At 47.0% G+C, this 20525-nt stretch overlaps 2 protein-coding genes across 5 annotated transcripts; both read left to right on the forward strand.

The window, feature by feature from the left end:
• Nucleotides 1-5: 5 nt before the first annotated feature.
• LOC113988247 (sulfotransferase family cytosolic 1B member 1-like) lies at nucleotides 6-2665 on the forward strand. 2 transcript variants are annotated; one of them, XM_027721639.2, is made up of 8 exons: nucleotides 6-417; nucleotides 918-1069; nucleotides 1286-1414; nucleotides 1516-1613; nucleotides 1792-1918; nucleotides 2005-2099; nucleotides 2177-2357; nucleotides 2431-2665. In XM_027721639.2, the coding sequence occupies exons 2-8, from the start codon at nucleotides 922-924 to the stop codon at nucleotides 2541-2543; spliced, it is 891 nt and encodes a 296-aa protein (XP_027577440.1). In that variant the 5' UTR covers nucleotides 6-417; nucleotides 918-921; the 3' UTR covers nucleotides 2544-2665. The 2 variants fall into 2 exon arrangements, with proteins under 2 accessions (XP_027577440.1, XP_027577439.1); XM_027721638.2 differs by having other exon boundaries at nucleotides 921-1069.
• Nucleotides 2666-6558: 3893 nt separating this feature from the next.
• On the forward strand, nucleotides 6559-19401 carry LOC113988244 (UDP-glucuronosyltransferase 2A2-like). 3 transcript variants are annotated; one of them, XM_027721628.2, is made up of 7 exons: nucleotides 6559-7519; nucleotides 9381-10003; nucleotides 13896-14044; nucleotides 15352-15483; nucleotides 15907-15994; nucleotides 16610-16829; nucleotides 18067-19401. In XM_027721628.2, the coding sequence occupies exons 1-7, from the start codon at nucleotides 6780-6782 to the stop codon at nucleotides 18341-18343; spliced, it is 2229 nt and encodes a 742-aa protein (XP_027577429.1). In that variant the 5' UTR covers nucleotides 6559-6779; the 3' UTR covers nucleotides 18344-19401. The 3 variants fall into 3 exon arrangements, with proteins under 3 accessions (XP_027577429.1, XP_027577425.1, XP_027577428.1); XM_027721624.2 differs by lacking the exon at nucleotides 9381-10003 and having other exon boundaries at nucleotides 6559-7515; XM_027721627.2 differs by lacking the exons at nucleotides 6559-7519; nucleotides 9381-10003 and adding an exon at nucleotides 11076-11985.
• The last annotated feature ends 1124 nt before the right edge of the window (nucleotides 19402-20525 follow it).

The raw sequence follows: 20525 nt of genomic DNA on the forward strand, positions 1-20525 counted from the left end.
CTCAGCTGCCATGGTGGGGGGATTGCTACCAGCAGCTCGTGGGATTGCAGAGGGTTGTGGCAAAACTGCATGTGGGGAACCTGTTGGCTGGATATAGGCAGTGAGGGGTGGTGTCCCTGTCCTAACTGTGGGGAGACACAGTCTGGGACCTGGGGGTGGGAGGCAAGATCAGCGAGGCTAGAGATGTCCACTGTGGCCCTGCCTGCCGGTCAGTGACTGGTGGCTTCTCCCTGTGTTTGCTCCTCCCTCCCGGCAGCTGCAGGGCCGGAAAACATTGCTGCCCTTGCCGCCCTGCCTTTTCCTTCTCCTCCCTGCAAAAACTGCTGCGGGGCCCCGTGTCTCCCTGTCCTCTGCCGTCACCCTCGTGGTGTCACTGTCCCAGCGTCACTCTCCCGGCACAGAGCGGCACTGTATTAGGTGAGAGGGGTGTCCTGGGGTGCCCTGTGGGTGCTCTGCCCATGCATGCTCAGCCACACAGAGCTGCATGCTGTGGGGTCCGGGTTGGTGGATTTGGGGTACTTTTGGGTGTAATCAGCCACCTTAAAACCTTCCCCTGCAGTGAGGTGTGCTGCAATAACCTCTGGGACCCAGCTTCCTGCTCCCCTGTGGTGCTGAGGCAATGGGAGAGGTGCTTGGTCTGGGTGATGCTGGTACCCCATGGGTACCCCCCTCCTTACTGGGGCACTGGGTGTGCTCCTTTTCCTGCAAAGGGGACCCTTGATCCCCAGATGGGCCCCCTGTTCCCAGTGGTTGGTGCAGCGATGGCTGCAGTGACCTCTGGTCTGTGTGCCAGTGCTATCACTGCCACTCCCTGGGCAGGCACTGTGCCAGTTGCCTGGGCTGTTCTGGCTGGTGACTGCCCAATGAGGGGGGGCCTCCCTCACCAGTCAGCCTCCTCCATGTGTCCCCCTCCCCAGCAGGATGGCCGATCCAGACCCCCACCTGCGTCAGCCCTGGCCCACAGTGCACGGCATTCCCATGGTCAAAGCCTTCACCCACAACTGGGAACGTGTCGACACTTTTCAGAGTCACCCTGAGGACATTGTGGTGGTCACCTTCCCCAAATCTGGTGAGTATCCCTGAGTGTACCAGATGTACTGGTACCATGTGGGCAAGTCTGTTGTACATCTGAGGTGGGGGAAATGCAGCACATTTGGGGGCAGTCGGGACAGAGCTGTGCGGGATCCCCTTTGCCCTCTCAGTGTCTGGTTAAAGTCTGAGGGGTTGTCAGTGATCAGACACCCAATGCCACCATGGCTGCCCCCTGATGAGTTCCTTTCCCCAGGCACCACCTGGGTCAGCGAGATTGTGGACATGATCCTGCAAGGTGGAGACCCCGAGAAATGCAAGCGGGACATTATCAGCAAGAGGGTGCCCATGCTGGAGTTCTCTGTCCCTGGGAAGTTGCCAGCAGGTAGTGAGGGGTGGGGGCTTGACCACGGACACCCTAACAGGGGCTGAGTCCTGGGAGTCTCTGCCAAGAGCCCACTGAGGAAGTGCTTTGGGATCCCCCAGGGACAGACCTGCTGGCCACCATGCCCTCACCTCGCGTGGTGAAGACCCACCTGCCGGCAGATGTATTGCCAAAATCCTTCTGGGAAAACCGCTGCAAGGTAACTCCCAACCCCGGTCTCTGCCCTGAGGGGCATTTAAGTCCCCCTGTTCCCATGAGACAGGACCCCCCACTGCTCCCTTGAGCACACTAAGTGGGCACGGGAGTTCTGGGAGCTGGAGCATCCTCCCTGTTAGGGGGCCCTGGGACTGCTCTCACACCCTGTCACCCATCTGCAGATGATCTATGTGGGGCGCAATGCCAAGGATGTGGCCATTTCCTACTACCACTTTGACCTTATGAACAAGTTACAGCCACACCCCGGGACATGGGCCCAGTACCTGGAGGAGTTCATGGCCGGCAGAGGTGGGGCAGGGCACCTCTGGGTGAATGTGGAGACTTTGTGGGGTGCTGTCAACCAATGACATCCCCTGGCTGCTCTCCCCATGCAGTGGCATATGGCTCCTGGTACAACCACGTCAAGGGCTACTGGGAGCGGAGGAAGGATCACCCCATTCTCTACCTCTTCTACGAGGACATGAAGGAGGTGATGGACTGGGGTGGATGGTGGTGTGGCATCCGGGGGGGTGGCAGGAGGGGTGAACATCAGCCTGTGTCCCACAGGACCTCCGCCGGGAGATAGTCAAGGTGGCCCAGTTCCTGGGGCATGAGCTGTCAGAGGCGGCACTGGACGCCATCACCCAACACACTTCCTTCGAGGCCATGCGGGACAATCCCACCACCAACTACAGCAAGGTGCCCTCTGACCTCATGGACCACAGCGTGTCCCCCTTCATGCGCAAAGGTGAGCAGCTCTGGGGGGCTGCAGGTGCCCTGTCCCCCTGGCCCTTGCTGAACCCCATCTCACCCGGCCTCAGGCACCACCGGAGACTGGAAGAACCACTTCACCGTGGCCCAGAACGAGCGCTTTGACCAGGACTATGCGCAGAAGATGTCGGGCACCGACCTGCGCTTCCGCACTCAGATCTGAGGAGACACCGCCAGACACCCCCCAAATCCGACCCATGCTGGTGGCACTGCTCCCACACCGGGGGCTGCTTCCCCTCCTCTGAGACTGCTGGAGAGAAATAAAATGTGCTTCCTGACCCCTGCGTGGGGTGCTCACTACCCTGTGCCTGTGTGGACCCAACCCTGCCATCCCTCTGGGGCTGCTGTCCTCTTCTTGGGCTGGGGACAAGAAGGTGTCACCCCTCAGCTGCCATGGTGGGGGGATTGCTACCAGCAGCTCGTGGGATTGCAGAGGGTTGTGGCAAAACTGCATGTGGGGAACCTGTTGGCTGGATATGGGCAGTGAGGGGTGGCGTCCCTGTCCTAACTGTGGGGAGACACAGTCTGGGACATAGGGATAGAAAGAAGTCCACTGTGGCCCTGCCTGCCGGTCAGCAACTGGTGGCTTCTCCCTGCGCTTGCTCCTCCCTCCCAGCTGGCAAACATTGTTGCCCTGGCCACCCTGCCTCTCCCAGTAAAAACCACTGCCGTCACCCTCGTGGTGTCACTGTCCCAGCGTCACTCTCCCGGCACAGAGCGGCACTGTATTAGGTGAGAGGGGTGTCCTGGGGTGCCCTGTGGGTGCTCTGCCCGTGCTCAGCCACACAGAGCTGCATGCTGTGGGGTCCAGGTTGGTGGGTTTGGGGTACTTTTGGGTGTAATCAGCCACCTTAAACCTTCCCCTGCAGTGAGGTGTGCTGCAATAACCTCTGGGACCCAGTTTCCTGCTCCCCCGTGGTGCTGAGGCAATGGGAGAGGTGCTTGGTCTGGGTGATGCTGGCACACCATGGGTACCCCCTGCCTTGCTGGGGCACTGAGTGTACTCCTGTCCTCCCGAATGGGCTCCCTGTCCCCAGCAGTGGGTGCAGTGATGGTTGCAGTGACCTCTGGTCTGTGTGGAGGTTCTATCACTGACGCTCTCTGGGCAGACTCTGTGCCGTGTGCCCAGGCTGCCCTGGCCATGGTAGACTGCCTGTTCTTTGCCCAGCTCTTTCGTGCCTCAGCAGCAAACTAACCCACTACTATAAATCATTGGCAAGCTGACTTGTCACAGGGAAAGGCTTACCATGGGAGCATGAACACCAAAATGCATGAAAAGATGGAAGGGAGAGAGCATCTCCTCCTCTCTGGGCTGATGAGCTGTTAGATGAGTCCCATCACGTCTATACCCTCAGGATTTGCAAACTTGCCCATCAGTACAGAACAGAGCTTTCCCTGGGGATTCAGATATATGCTGGCAAGACAGTGTACCATATCTGCAGGTAGCTTTGGCAAGTCTACTGCTGCCCTTCACTGTAGAGCTGACAACGACAGCTGTAGTACCTACTCTCCACCAACAATGCACAATTCCCAGCATGGACATAAAGCTTGGCATAAACCTTCTCTGATTTCTTTAGTGTTTTGTCTTGCAGAGTGGAAATGGCTCCAGTGTTAGCCACCTTGGTGCCTGTATGTTTACATGCCTAGGTGCCCCTGCAGCTTTGCAGCAGCAGTGAATAGAGTTCATAAAATCTTAAGCTGAATCAAAAAATCCAAGTGGAATACTGTAAGACTAGCCCCTGGTATTTTTGTCCTGCAGCTGCAGGGTAGAGCTATAAAGATACTTTTATCTGAGAAAGATGGTCATGGTGAGGCTATTTCAGCTCATTAACTTCAGCTGGAGTTTCCCTGTACCCTGGGGCTTACATGGAAATGGGTGTTTTACTGAGCGCATGCACACCCGGCTCTGCAGAATTGCTCAATCTGCTCACTTCTGCCTCCTCCCCTCCCCTTCCCCCCCACCTCAGAAACAAAGATAGTCAAGACAAAATTTTAAGTCTGCTTTCAGACCAGAAGCTGCTTTATTGCATTAAGTGAAAGGGAAACCAGAGAGTGATTTGGTGCCTCTTCAGGGCAAAAGCTTCCCTCTTCCACCCTGGTTCTGACTTTTTGAGGTTCTGGTTGGTATCAAGGTTTTCTAGAAATAAAGGTGCCATGCACACCATAACCCCCATCCAGACAGCACAATAGTGAAGAGACCTGTAAGAAAACACTAGTTTGCATTGCCTAACTTTTGCATAAGGGCCTTAGCCTTGAAAAGCCTGTTGTTATTTAACAAGGCTGGAGGTTGCATCACTGTCTGCAGCACTTCTACTTAGTAATGTTAGATGTACGAAATACAGGCACTTAAGACCATTTTTCTTCTGCCCCACTTCCCACTCATTTGCTGGATTTTGTCCTTTAATCCTCTCAACATTCTTATCTTCTCTGATCTGAGTAATCTGAGTATCATCTTTAAAAGTTGGTCATGGAAACAAGACAAATTTAATCCTCTGGTTCCCCTAGTAATAGCTCTCATTTGCTACGGAGGAATTCCTTACTAAGGGATTGGAACAAAAACCTAGTTCCCATCCAAGAAGTGATCACAGCACCAAACCTGACAGAGCTCAAGAAGCATTTGGACAATACTCTCAGGCATATGGTGCAAATCTTGGGGTCGTCCTTGTGGGTCCCTTCCACCTCAGGATATTCTATGATTCTGTGATCTGCTCTAGCCCACATGAACATGGCCTTTCCACAGTTGTCAGAAAAGCTGTAAGTTTCTTATAGGACTTTACAAGATAAGCTAAATTAGCCTGAAAAAAATTATTATCTTGGATACAAAGGTCTGTGAAGAGACTAGTGAAATTCCTAGCTGTGAGGCCAAACTACTGGTCAAACATGGTGGCATAATTGCCCTGGATTTAGAAAAAGCCTGGTTGAATGTTATGGATGATATTTAAAGACCTTGAAGATGCACCTTTAGATTCCTATATTTTCAGGTTATTAAAAACTTGAAAAGATCTTCAGAATCAAGAGCCACACAGCCAGTACAGGTAACATACCAACTTTAGAAAACCTGTGCAAACAAACCACAAGATTCTCTCCTTATTCCTGTTGACAGTTTATAAACAAATCTATTACCTAACAAATAATTTTGTTTAGCCACCTGGGACCTTATAGGGAGTAAAAAAATCTTTTTAGCAGTCAGACATCATATTTCTGAGCTACAGTATGCAAAGTCCTCTTGAGAATCTGGCTCTGTAATAACATTATAATATACCCTAGCATGGGGAAGACCATCTCAACTATTACATTCCCAGAGCATAACAAAGCAATGAGTAAACACAGAATACATGCCTTGTTGCCAATATCCTATATTTTATTACTTCCCCCTTGTGAAAAGTCCAGTTCAGAGGTTAACTTACTTAAGCTCCTCTGTCTGATAACCAATCCCACTGGAGCAGCCCCAGCACAGAGCAGGGGAGTGGCAAGGAACAGACACAAACTGGTGTAGCAAATTGCACCTTGCAACTCAGAGCATGATGCTGATACCTTGGAAGACTACGCTAGGTAAGAGTTTTTTGCTGCATGGCATTCGTTCCCCAAATTGTGTTGGTTTGAGCGTATCATTACCTGTGTGGGTTTCAGTTGTAATTCTGGCTCGTTGTGGTTAAGAGCTCCTTCCAGGGTGTAGTGCTTACATTCGAAGGACAACTTTCCAGGTGAGAGCCATCCCAGAAGATGTAGGTTATGCTCTGAGAAGCACCTTGAGGGGCCAGACCCATGTTTGACACTTGAACTGAGCCAACAATGCAGCCAGGTTGGTGGTGATGTGCCCCAGGCACTCCCTATGTTAAGAGTTGCCTGGGAGCAATTGGAAGCCACCTGTCACCTATCAGAACAAACTGCATGTTATTATTTGCATTATGATCAACCAAATGAATGATTTGTTGCCTTCTCTCAGCATGGGAAATATCAGCACTTCCAGCATCTCACTGTGAAAAAGGATGCCACTTCCAAGCTAGCCCTGTGACGTCTCCTTCCTTGTCCTGCCTCTGGCATTGCTGGTTTATGGAAACAACGCAAGGGATTTTTTTGAGCCTCAGAACTGGCATCCGGGGAACTGGATCCTTTCACGGCAGTGAGGATTGCTGCCACCCTGCTAACCAGGGAAAGGAGCTCCCTCAAGGGAAAACTAACTGGGTAGAAGGCAGAAAGGGAAAAATGATTCACCAAATACCTTTTCCTGTCTTTTCAGACCTGAGACCAAACGTGGGTTATAAAGGCACCACCTGTGTGACAGCAAACTCTTGCTTTTGCTAAGAGTGCTAGGAAGGAGTCATCAAACACAACACAGAGGTGCAGCATTCCTAACCGGAAGGGAAAATTCCCAGGCTATCTAGCCCTTAACTCTGCCATGGCCACAAAAAACACCAGCTCAAAGAAATATGTCCAGCTGCTCCTTCTTCAGGTTGCTCTTCTAGGGCCTGCTTTCTGTGGGAAGGTGTTGGTCTGGCCAACGGAAGGCAGCCACTGGCTGAACATGAATGTAATTATACAAGAACTCATCCACCGTGGGCACAGCGTTACCATCCTGGTATCCAACGCTACCCTCTTCATTAAACCCAAGGCTAATGCCAGGGAGAAGATTGAGGTCTATAACGTGCCCTTTGAGAAAGATCTCCCTCAAAGCGTGATTAATGGAATAGTGGCACTGTGGCTCAATAACAGGCCAACCATCTTGACCTTCTGGCATTTTTATAAGGAGCTGGGAAGAATGACCGTAGACTGGCAGAAGATGAACACGCTGATGTGCGACTCGGTGCTAGCCAACCCAGAGCTGATGGCTCGCCTGCGGGGGGCTGGCTATGACATGCTGCTGTCAGACCCGGTGACCCCCTGCGGGGAACTCATTGCTCTCAAGCTGGACATCCCCTTTGTCTACTCTCTACGCTTCTCTCCAGCCTTCACCATAGAGAGGCACTGTGGCAAGATCCCAACCCCACCGTCCTACACACCTGCATCCCTGTCTGAGCTCACTGACCACATGTCCTTTGTTGAGAGAATAAAAAACTTTGTGTCCTACCATCTGCAAGACTATGTTTTCCAGACCTACTGGGGACATTGGGATACCTACTACAGCAAGATCTTAGGTAAGTTTTCTGATACTTCACTTCTCATTATATAGCCTTTATCCTTATGACCTGCAGAGCTAGGAACCTGGCAGGGTCACAAAGTCAAGGGAGAGGTCTGCAAGAGGTTTGTCATTATGCCCCGAAAAAGGGAAGGAGCCACCAGGGTCCATCAGTTGCACCCACTCCGCTGTCAGGGTGCTGTGCTGCTATGCCATTGCATTGAGGCAGGATCAGGGTCTTCCCAATAGATGGATTTGAGTTTTGTCATAATTCATTTTAATGTGGAGGTTCATACAGCTTCCACACCATGTAGAGCCCTCAGCAAGGGAGCCTCAGCTTACACATTTCTCCCTCCAATGACTGCTTGCACAGAAGGCAGCCAGGAACAGAGTTGTTTTCCTAGTCCATAGTACCATATCAAGGAGGGGGGAGCGGGTGAATTGCAAGCCAGCCTTGCCGCTCTCTGTAGCAATACTGAAATGCATTGTGGCTTTGTAATAGAGACTTCACTTATGTCACTGGTCATAGAAAACCGATCCTCTCTGAACAAAACAAGTTTTATTTAAAACATACCCTCCACCCACAAGCAAACAGTGAAAACAAGAAGTCTTTTTCTCTGCAGACTTTTCTCCTGGACTGTTTTGAGTGAATATGTAGAAAAATATGCTTGTTATTAATCACATGTAATCAACAAGCCATTTCTACTACCCTCGCACTAGGCTCTTGAAAAAGACCCCTTGCAAACCTCTCAGTGTTCAAAAAACCGCCTCCATATACCTGCATGCTGCAGGACTCAGAAGTACACCAAGCTGTGTTCATGTGCACAGTAGATGAGGTATCTCAGCTTGGCTCGTCACAGTGCAACTGTTTCCATCACCCTCATTTTCATCCCAGAAAGGATGCTCTAGGCAGCATGGAAAACGTAGCAAAAGCCTTGCACAACAACATTAGGAAAACATTGTGGAACAGAGCTGGTTAGAAACCCTGTAAATAATGATTTTTAGCACAGTGAAGAGGACTTACATTATTTCTTAACTGTACATCAGAAGGGACCATAAATAAAACCGTTTAACAGGTTTTCTACTTCAACTAATAGTGCATAATTGGCAGTTAGTGGCAGGCAGGGGGCCCACAGGATCACTGACCAGCTCTGGCCTCCCACGATGCATGCTCTGGAAGAGGCAAGTTCACTTGAGGACAGTCTTACTGGAGTCATTTACTGTGTAGTTTCATCTACTTCGAGATGCAACTCTTGAACTGCAGCCTGGGATCACCACTTTAAGTGGGCTGTAAAGGGACACTCAGTGGCTTTATAAAAGCAGAAGTGTGCGCACACAGTCAGTGAACACCTTTGCTGTGTATCCAGCTGTGCTTAAAAGAGCCAGAAGAATGAAAAATCCACCTCTTCTACCGAACAAATAACACAGAGACTGTAGTTAGACAGGCAGGAGTGCTAGGATTACCAATAGGATACTCTTTGGCTCCTCTCTGGAGCCAAAGCTGATGGCTCTCTGCGCTGCTCCTGGGGAAGCAGATCTTCCGGCTTTAGCAAGGTGTTTACCACCAGAGGGTGCTAGATGGTGCCAGCCACTTATTGCTCTCCCCGCCCTCCCCCTCTCCCCCCGGAAGACTTGCTATTCTCCAGCACAGGATTTCAGAGCACGTACCTTGGCTCCCTGCCCTTGGGACCAAGGCAGTGTCACACGTGCCCAGCCCAGCTGAGGAGCGCTGCTGCTGCTGCTGCTGCCGGTGAAGGAAGGCCGCGGGTGCGCTGCCACACAGGGCAAGGCTATGGCAGGGAAGGAGGTGGCAGTGCTGTGGCTGCTGGCCGTGCTGGGCTGGGCCTCCGGGGGGAAGGTGTTGGTCTCGCCGGCTGACAACAGCCACTGGCTGAACATGGAGTTCATGCTCCGGGAGCTTGTGCTCCGGGGCCATGAGGTGACTGTGCTGATGCCTTCATGCTTCCTCATCTTCAACCACACACAGCCCTCACCCTTCCACTTCGAGGTGATTGAGGTGCCGATCACCAAAAAGGAGATGGCTGCCGTACTGGATGAATTTTTCTATTTTTGGTTTTACGAGGAGAGAGTGCTACCATTCTGGAAAAGTGCTTACAAGATAGCTCAACAATTCAAAAAGCTGGAGAATGTAACCAAAACCATTTGTGATGGGGTCCTGAAGAATGAGACGCTGCTGGAGAGACTGAAGGCATCTGCCTTTGATGTCCTTTTGGCAGACCCACTGGCACCCAGTGGGGAGCTGTTTGCTGAGAAGCTGGGTATCCCCTTCGTGTATACCATCCGGTTCTCCTTAGGCAACACAGTGGAGCGGCTTTGTGGGATGCTCCCAGCACCTCCTTCCTACGTACCAGCCGCCCTAAGCAGCCTAACAGATAGGATGACCTTCTGGGAAAGGCTAAAAAACATCTTCAGCTACACTTTGCAGGATATCATGTATCATTACCTTATCTGGGGAGGCTGGGATCAATACTACAGTGATGTTTTAGGTAAGGCTGCTCTCTCTCCCAGAAATTAGATCTGCTGTACACACAGGAGTAAATACCCAGAGCTGAGAGGTTAAGGCACAAATTAGGAGCAAGACAGCCCTGAACTCACTCTCCTTCCTTCAAATTCCTGTGTCAAGTCAAACAATCCAGGCAAGTACAAACGTTGCCCATTAATCCTGACCTGCTACACTAGTTCAGCTAAGTCCATACAGGCACTTCTAGGATTTGTAAAACAGTGCTAAAGCCACTTGAAACAGAGCTCATCAGTCATATTCATAGATGAATCATGACAAATACTAACAAAAGCAAAATAATACTGTATACCCACCAAACACTAGTAGTAGGTTTGGAAAGCTATGCAAGAATCCTACCTGTTTTCCCCTGGCACCCTTCTTGCTTGCCAGTTTGTCTCAAAATGAGAGATAATGGCCTCCTCTGGTCTTTTAAAGGCCTGGGATTTCAGATGAACTGCAATTTGCAGTGATAAAATGACCTTTGCAGATACATGGTTCTTTGCTTTTCTGAAAGTATCTAAAAAAATACTAGAGGGTAGTTGTATTTATTTATTAGGTGTTTTAATTATTTTTGTAAATAATAGTTGCATAATTATTTTCCCATTTTTGCTCTAAGTAATCATAGTAACATTTAAAAGGAAACAGGCCAAACATATATGCATTACTGGTGGGCAGATAAAATGGTATTATTTCAATATGAGACTTTAAAGTGTTTTTATTTTTATTTCACTAGTAAGGTGAATTCTGCTGAGAGCTAAGCTGTTAAGATATCCTACTATTAGCATCTAGCTGTGTGTTTTTGATGCTTATCCTGTTTGACATGATACGAAAATCTTGTGCTGGCAGAAGCATGGTTTGGTGATCTGTTGTGTAAGTCTCAGAGATGTTTGGATCTTGTGGTGCCTTTTTTATTGTTAAATGTGGGGTTTAACATTTAAGGCTTCATGTGCAATACCTGTTTTGTTAGTTTGCGTGGGCTACATGATGGATTTGTGCTGAAAACAGTGTTGACAACGCAGGGATGCTTTAATGCTGTGGCTCTGCAGGAGACTCCAGAACGGGATTTGCTGCTTGCCCAATCCTCCTCCTATGAGCGTTGTGTTAGGACATGCCCTCTCGCCACGCTTCCCACTCTTGTCACCAAATGTATGCCACTTTTATTGGTTGGCTCCAAAGTGTTTGCACAGTGAAGCAGTGAACTGCTTCCTGTTCAGTCAGTCCAGAGTTGTACATGGAATGCTGAGATGATGAGGCCAAAGTTTCCCTGGCTGCTCTTGGCCTATGCATGCTGCTGGAGTACTGGCTTTTGTGGGAAGGTGGTGGTCTGGCCCACTGATGCAAGTCACTGGATCAATGTGAAAGTGCTGCTGCAAGAGCTCGTTCTCCGGGGTCATGAAGTGACTGTGCTGGTGCCCTCAACCAATCTGCTCATCAACTACGAAGACACTTCCTCCCCCTTCACCTTCGAGGTCCTGCAAGTCCCCTTTAGCAAGAAGACCCTGGATGCTCTCATGGAGGACTTCCTCAATTTCTGGCTGAACAAAGCCTCTAATGCCTTCCCCTGGGAGGTCATGTGGAGGATGAAAAAGGACCTGGAGGAATTTACCAATATGTCAAAGCAAACATGTGACACCTTGGTGACGAACTCTCAGCTGATAGCAAAGCTGCAGCAGGCCAAGTTTGATGTTCTGATTGCTGACCCCCTGACTATAGGTGGGGAGCTCGTTGCAGAAATCCTAGGCATCCCTTTTGTCTACAGCTTCCGCTTCTCTGATGGGAATGTGGTAGAGCGGCTGTGTGGTGGGCTCCCATCCCCACCTTCCTATGTGCCTGCTAGTACAAGTGGGCTGACCCACCACATGTCCTTTATGGAAAGAGTACAGAATTTCCTCATTTACTTCTACACGGATTTATTTTCCTTGAAGATTTGGCGTGATGAATTGGATGAGTACTACAGTAATGTCTTAGGTAAGGCAGCTGTTGAGTGGTTTCTTCTCTTGCATAGGTTGTGCCTTTTGAATGGTTTGGGACTTCAGTGCTGTTGTGTCAAAATACTGTTTCTCAAAGGTCAGCAGAGGTGGCAATCCTGTTTTGTTCATAGAGGTGCTGCTTTCCCTTTTAGGTCTGATCTAGTCTATCAGACATGAGAGCAGTTTTACTTTAGTTCCTCTTGAAGATCTACAGAGCATGTAGTTCTAATTTCTGTCAATGATGATACTGCTGGTGAATTCTTGCATTGAGCTGTATGTTCATTTTAGAGCTTTCAGAGGACAGTTGCTGCCTCTTCATCTTGATGACGCCAACTTCTACAATTAAGGATGGCAGAAGATAAAGGCTGGAGGGCAAAATCATTAAATGTAAGGCACCGGTAACAGCTCCATTTGCGCCACTGGGATGGAGTTAATCCTGTTGTAACTGGGAACACTGGCTGTCTCTGGACAACTGCAGAGCAAAAAAGCACCCTTCATTCACATGAAGTATCTTGCAATGCTGCATAGTGCAGGATATTGAGCATGAGTTCAGATTCTTGAACAAAAAATACTACAAACTGTCATCTTTCCCTTTCATCCACCATTCAGAATTTGAAATGGTCTTCTTAAATTACATGCATACCTGAAAATTTTGTCCCAACACAGTACAACTCAGGCATGATTCAAAGTCTATTAAATAGACCTTTTAGTTCAATGGACTTTGAATCTTGTCCAGAATATCTGCCAGTTTAGGCAGATAACGAGTGAATAGCAAGCACAAGGGCATCTCTTCTGTTGCCGTCCAGTCTCTTCCTGTGTTTGCCAAGAATGCCTCTGTGCTCTGCAAACCAGTCCCTCTTCTCTGGACTGATTCTTCTTCTTAATACCACATAAGACTAAATTACACCTTTATATCACTCTACGTGTAATACAGACTTAATTTTCACTTCAGCAACTTTGTAACTCACTCATTATTCTTTATAAAGAAAAAAAAACTGGTGTAGATTATTACACTAATCCAGGAATATAAGAAGATGCCTGACAGATAACTTTTATCTTGCTACTTATTTTGCTTGATTCCTGCTTGTATTAGGCTGGATTTGGGCAATAATTCATCAATACTTCTAACACTTTTACTCCCCAGTTTTGCTTTATGTAGAAAATACTGCAAAGACAACTTGCAACGTGTATCTAAGAATATATATTTTTTCCGAATGGGAAGCTATAAAACATTAGATTACCATTAGATTTTTCTCTGTAGATGGATTTCTAGAGACAATATATTTTGCATAAAAAGACATTCAAAGCATCTATGGATTTGGCCAATTTTTCCCAGTATGTGTCAAAAGCAGCTGACCCAGTCCTCAAGAAAACTAGGGATGTCTGTACGTCTTCTATTGTTGTCTGAGCAGCCACTGACTGAGTCACCATTTGAAAAATGCTACAGAACTTCATTTAAAACTTTCCTCCTCCCTGACAGTTGATCATCGCTTTGTGATTCATTTATTTTTTATTTGGAACTAAATTTTCTGTGATTGTTCTCTTCCCCAAAATGCATTTTTATGCACAGGTAATGAAGTCTTCCAGTGGCAAGAATTACAGCAACAAGACTGCACTTCTATATTACAGATAATAAATGCTTCCCACTTGTACTGCTCTAAATTAATCCTGAAGGTTCAAAATCCTTTTAAAGATTGTATTGCCTCGTTCGTGGCCACCTGCCAAGGCTGAACACAGGACAGGGCAAGGAATAGGTCCAGATTTGTGAATGTTTTCATTTTATGCGTGGTTTGATAGATTACACTGTTTGGGAGTTCCAAAAGACAAAGGTAAGGCTCCTGTTTTGCAATCTACAGATAACAAGGTCACTCCCGTGCATGTTCTAAACCTCTTGTACCTTGTCCGCAGGAAGACCCACAACGCTGTGTGAGACGATTGGGAAAGCAGAGATATGGTTAATCAGAACTTACTGGGATTTTGAATTTCCACGCCCTTTCCTGCCTAACTTTGAGTTTGTTGGAGGACTTCATTGCCAGCCTGCAAAGCCACTACCAAAGGTACTCCAGCTTTGCTCTACTGTTGGCTGATTGGTTGTGCAGCAGAACAAAGACTGTTTCTCTCCCTGATCAACCATGCAAGCCATGTCCTGAGAAAGCTCATTCTTAAAGAAATACTCTGCTGCTGGTGGGGAGCATGGAGCTATTTAGCATCTGTCCATGTCCCTCCAACTGAGGGCTGGGGTTACAGGGTTACAGCCTGCTGTCTTAAAAGAGGATAGTGAACGTCAGCATGGGGGAATACAGTGTCTGTTTTGGGAAAAATAGGGGCTACCTCAGAGTAGTTAAGTGTAAGATTTAATTATAAGATACAGACTTGCAGCCCACGATAACATTGAAATACCTGATGCAAAAAGGCACTGTGACAGGACAAATTCTTTAACTAAAATGGGGTCAAGACTTGCAGAAAGAGATGAAACACTTTTTCTATTGTCCTTAGTTTAAGACATCTTAAAGGGAGTAAAAGACCTGATCATTTCCGGCCTACGCTCTGCTGTGAATGGCCATATTCCATTGGAATTTGAAACTCCCAGATACTGATGATGGCAACATGACAAGCTCAGGTCTAGATTATCATTCCTGTAGGAGCCTCAGAATATGTAGGCCATTTTCAGTGCAAGTTGTCTACTAAAAAAAACCCTTCTAACTCTCTACTCCCTTACCACTCCCTTGTAGCAGGGGTTGAGACTGGGGGAAATGGATAACCATTCTCTTTTGGATATTACTGCCATTGCACATGACACTAACTAAAAAAAAGGAACAGGAATTGGTCTCATTTGTAGAAAATCTTCTGACCAATGTGGTGTGTTGCAAGAAATAAGAGAACTGTCTGACTAACAAAATGATGGCAGTGACTCAATGAGTCTGTGATCAGGATGCTGAAAAACCGTGTCAGTTTTTAGCATGATCCCTTCCTGCAGAGTTATGTAATGCCAAGTACTTGTTCTAGGGAAATCCAGAACCATGACTATGCTACGGAGGGGGCCACAGGGTGTGGCTGGCTCATGATGGTGCCAGGATCCATTCCTGGTGCTTGTGCTCCAAAAGAAATGCGTCCTGAAACTGGTAGATTTTCTTTCCAAAAGACAAAGTGTCTGTCACCTGTCTCAACTTGTCCTGCTCATTCTTGGGGAGAAACTGTTTTGCTCAGGGCCAGGTCTGTCTTTGTAACACCCTTCTGTCAGTGGAGGTGCTCGTACACCATGACCATCTCCCTGATAAACTAAAAAGGTTATTCCCTTTTTTCACAGAAACCTGTGCAATCTGCATGGCATAATTACTCTTGGTATGTTTTCTGCCTCTCCTAGGAAATGGAAGAATTTGTTCAGAGCTCCGGGGAACACGGCATTGTGGTATTCTCTCTTGGGTCAATGGTCTACAACCTAAGTGATGAAAAAAGTAATGTGATTGCCAAAGCCCTCAGCCAGCTTCCACAAAAGGTGAATTTCCTTTCAAGCTTAAAACAACTTGCCTTGTTTTTTTCACTCCTGTTGCCTTCAGTGAGACTTTTAAGTTTGAACTGGCCTGTTTTTTATCTGCATCCCTGCTGGATATGCTACAGCCGGGACACTGGGCTCTCTCTCAGAGAGGCAGATTGCTGAGCTACCTCATGGGGAGTTCTGGTGTTTGACCTCTGAACCAAATTACGTGGAGGTGTGTCCATAGGCCAAAATACAGAGATCACTTCAGTTGATTTTTATAACATGCACATAATAATTAATCAAAGAGTTCAACTGGAGCCGAAGCTATTTGAATTACTGGGAAAAGGCACATGGGTTTGAGATAAAGCCCTACATTACATGCAATAATACATAATGGCGCATTGCATGCACCGTGTTTATCTTATTCTTCCTTTGTTCAAGGTCCTCTGGCGGTACAAAGGGAAAAAACCAGAAACTCTGGGCTCCAACACCAGGATTTATGACTGGATACCCCAAAATGACCTGCTTGGTGAGACTGATTCTATATAGGATGGACTGTATTCTTGGAAAAACTGTTTGTTTTTCCATTGAAATGTGTAATTCAAGGACCAGAACCACATAACGCTTGTGGATACACTTAGTTTCATAACTTAAGCTGCAGAGCTTTGCTCTTGGGAGCCTTAATTTCCTAAAAGGCTCTGACTTACAGAGCTTGGTGGCAGTTGTCTGGAAAGGCTCAAAAACACCTGTAGGCAGGAGTAAATACCAAAGTAGAGATGTACTCTGGAGTTGGATTTGGCCTCTGCAGTTAATCTCCAAGGCTTATTCTTCAAAATGCTTGACCTAAGCAAGGCTGAAGCAGGAGGCTGTTGTGAACCTGATACCATGTGAAAACTAGAACTGCACAAGAGCAGGAGGGCTGAAGTAACCTGGGTAGTCTGGCAGGACATGATGATTCACACACTGCATTAAAAAAGTATGAATGCATGAAAGCTCAGTGTGCAAGCTCTGCTGCTGAGCCAGAGGTCAAGGGCTGTTCCCTCCTCTGGCAGTGCATTTGCCCCAGTGTTCTGCAGTGCTCACATCCCAGTCAGTGCAGTCTGCCACAGCTGCTGTTACATGCGCCTCTCCTTCCCTGTTCCAGGACATCCCTCCGCAAAGGCCTTTATTACTCACGGTGGGACCAACGGGCTCTATGAAGCCATCTACCATGGGGTCCCAATGGTTGGGATTCCCATGTTTGCTGACCAGCACGACAACATTGCTCATGTAGTGGCAAAGGGAGCTGCAGTTCAGGTGGATTTCAACACACTGAAGACTCAGGACCTGGTTGATGCACTGAATACAGTCATTTACAATACCACGTGAGTTTTGTTCTTGCCTTACCGTAGGCTGAGGTTATTAAAATCCTGTGCTGCTGATGTGAGAAATTCTGCTAGCTCTTCTTGGATGGAAAATGCAGAGTAGCTGAGTTTGGGTTTCAGAGGAAAACCATCCTTCATTTCTGAGAATCAGCATCTCTCAAATAGGAGAGATCAACAATTTGATTTTCCTTATATTTTATGATCCCTTCAAGAAAAAGTTTTGGAAAGCCCAGAGCCGCTCTTGAGACAGTTCTCTGCTAGAGTAAATCCTCTGGAGGCACTAGTTGTATTAGGTCTTCTCTGTCTGTAGTCACAACAGTTCTTTCTCCTACCCCTGACTTACCAATATCCTTAGGTTACCATACCTATCATTCAGGACTTAAGAGGGTAAGGAAGGCCAGCAGCTTAGATCCCATGCTAAGGCTAAGGCCATTGACAGAGAGATGGGAAAAAATGCGTAAGTCCTCAGTCTTTGGTAGCAACTCCTGTCATGTGTGAGTGACAGGTGTTCCTTCAATATGAACTTTCAAATTCCTGAAGCAAGTGGACCAACACTGATGGAGGTATCTAGTATCTGAGGGAGTTAGCCATGTGGGAGGTGACCTGTAACAACCTGGATGATATCTTGTGTATCCAGCCTCCCCTACCTTCCCCTTAGTTTTACTGGTGAACATGACGCCATACGGCCTGGGATATCCCTTGGGTGAGTTGGGGTCAGCTGTCCCAGCTGTGTCCCCTCCCAACTCCTTGTGCACTCCCAGCCTCCTCACTGGTGGGGTGAGAGGCAGAAAAGGCCTTGGCTCTGTATAAGGGCTGCTCAACAGTAAGGAAAGCATCCCGATTTTATCAACATTGTTTCCAGCACAAATCCAAAACATGGCCCACACCAGCTACTGTGAAGGCTAACTCCATCCCAGCCAAAACCAGCACACCGTATTACATTGGTACATAAAATGCTGCAAATGTTTCCATGTTGCTTTTTTTAAGGAGTATCTGTAATAATTTCTGATAACATTTCTTTGCAAAATATTGGCTTTCTCTATTAGTACTTTTAACCCAATTTTATGCATACAGGAATAAATTGGACCAGTCTCAAATATATTTAAAGAAGACTGATGAAAGGAAAAGTAGGGCTGTCTGCCTTCCTCAAGAGGACTGCCAGGTGCTGAACAGGGTGTTTCAGGAATCAGTGAGAAATCTCCTTGGTTTCTTCCTTTTTTCTTTTTTTTCTCCCCAGCTATAAGGAAAATGCTCTGAAGTTATCCAAGATACAACATGACCAGCCAGTTAAGCCTCTGGACAGAGCTGTCTTCTGGATTGAATTTGTCATGCGCCACAAAGGAGCAAAGCACTTGAGACCAGCTTCTCACCATCTCACCTGGTACCAGTACCACTCCCTGGATGTTCTGGCATTCTTGTTCACCTGTGTAGCCATTGCTGTCTTTATTCTTGTTAAGTGTTGCTTATGTTGCTGTAGAAGATGTGGCAGGATTGCAAAGAGGAAGAAAGAATAGACATCTTGTTCTCATCAGCACTTTTTCTTCTCCTAGGCTGATTCAGCAAGGCATTTATTAGGATGTGCTTTAAACTGGGCATATCATGAAGTGCCCCACTGAACAGGGTCATGATACAAAGCTGTTGTGGGGAAGAGCTGCTTGCTTAGCCTGCAAATTCCTTCTGGCCTAAATAAAATTGAATTATAGTTGCTTTAGCCCTTGGGACCATGTTAGCTGATCATACATGGTCCCTACCATGGTAATTACTGTTCTAACTTTTTAAATTCATTTGGGTATATTCCATAAATTCAGCCTTCCTCTGTGTGGTACTGTGGGTCTGCAACTAGTATCCTTACCTTAACTCTGTCTCTTCTCTAGTGTCACCCAGGCTCGATGATTCTCAACCATAATGCCTCTCCTGTCAGAGTCTCTCCAGACAGGACAGTGAAGCTAAGATCACAGGCTCCTAAAAAGTGCCCATCTGAAGGGCTGTGATCCTAAAAATTGGGCACTGCCAGTGGCAAATGCACTGACTATTTGGCGGCTGAGGGGAGACCAGAGTCCTAAGACCATCAGAGAAATTGCTTTTCTGGGAACCATTTATCTTTTCCTTTCAGTCTGGAGTCCTGCTGCACAGGCCATCATTCTAACTGCAACACTGCAGGGATGTGAAAACCACCTCTGTCAGGAACTTGCCCGTTTTAAACCCCAAATGCCTCTGAGCCATGCAAGAAAAACTCTAGAGAGGGAACTTGCAAAGCAGTAACATTACAAGTGGGAACAGTGCACTGGTCACTTGCCTTGCCTGCAAAGTTTGAGGGAAAATAATGCTGCTCTTGGGTCAGGTAAGACTGGTACTAAATGCAGTACTTCTTCAGTTGTCCAAGGTGTCTACTAAAATGCTGCTAGTTAAGGCCTCCTGTTCTAGGTAAGGTTATTATGTGCCAGCTTACTTGAGAAAGAACCTGCTCCAATTTTAACTGATATTTGCTGTACTCTGGAATTGTTTTCAAACAGAACCGGCTGAGAAAGCATGATTATTTGTTTACATAATAAAATTCCTTATATCTCATCAACTTTTTTATTAGCATTGTCATGTTTCAATGTCTGATTAAATCTCTTCATACTACAACATGTACAAAAGCTCAAGTGAACTGTTTCCAAATTGGAGTTAGAACAAGACTACTGTATCTCATGGCAATTTTTGGTACACTGTTCCTACTGTCATGATGGAATGATATGCAGGAATATGCATATTAAAATATGCATAGTGAACAGAAAATAGAACAGTGTGACATCCAGGCCCCAGATCTGAAAGAGTTTGCTGTAACTGTTCACAGCTGGGTCCCCAGGCACAGCTCCATCGAGCTTGATCAGTAACAGCCCCAATCACCCAGTTGCTGACATGTCAGTTCAGGTGCCTGAAGGCCAGCAAGCCTCCTAGAACACTCCATAGGCATTGGTCAGACAGGGCTAACAAAGGACACTGGTAACAGGATAGCTGGGAAAAGTCAGAGAGAGAAAGTGCTCCATAGTCACTGTAAGGCGGGGTGCTTCTTTTCAGTAACCTACTCAGAAAAATTCACTAGTACTGAATTTAAAAAGTAAAAAAAACCAAACAACAAACCAACCAACCAACCAAAAACCAAGCAAAACCAACCCCCCCTCTTCATTTCTTTATTTTAGAATCTGCATATAAAGCAGAGAAAGATATCAAAGCAGGAAGGTGGTCTATAATGCATTTCTCCAATTAGACACAGTATGTATACTAAATTTGTCACACTGATCTGACCCTACAGCTAGCACGCACACCTCTCCGTGAACAATAAACTGTTTTGAGGAACCCAAACACGTGCAGCTTGTTGTGCTGCTTAAAGAATCCACGCATACTTGCACGTTGGAGGTCTAACTTTTTGCTTAACACATGTAGATTTTTACTGGAATTGCAGACTAAAATAAACAGAGCCCAGATTATTGCAAGATCTAAAAAACACACGCTTCCACAACTGCCACACTGTGGCCAATCCTGTACTGCCATTTGTAAAAACATCTGCAGCACCTAGCACAGTGGAACTTGGGTCTTTAAAACACATGCTACAGTTTGGCTTTGTTACATGATCAGATGATGAAGAAAGTTTATGAAGTCTACCCAAGCAGTGCTACTCTTACAAGTTTTGAAAAATTGGAAATCGCTAAAGAA

Source organism: Pipra filicauda, unplaced genomic scaffold (assembly GCF_003945595.2).
Source record: "Pipra filicauda isolate LSUMZ 115617 unplaced genomic scaffold, ASM394559v2 scaffold17_size4572894_pilon, whole genome shotgun sequence".
NCBI classification, from domain to species: Eukaryota; Metazoa; Chordata; class Aves; order Passeriformes; family Pipridae; genus Pipra; species Pipra filicauda.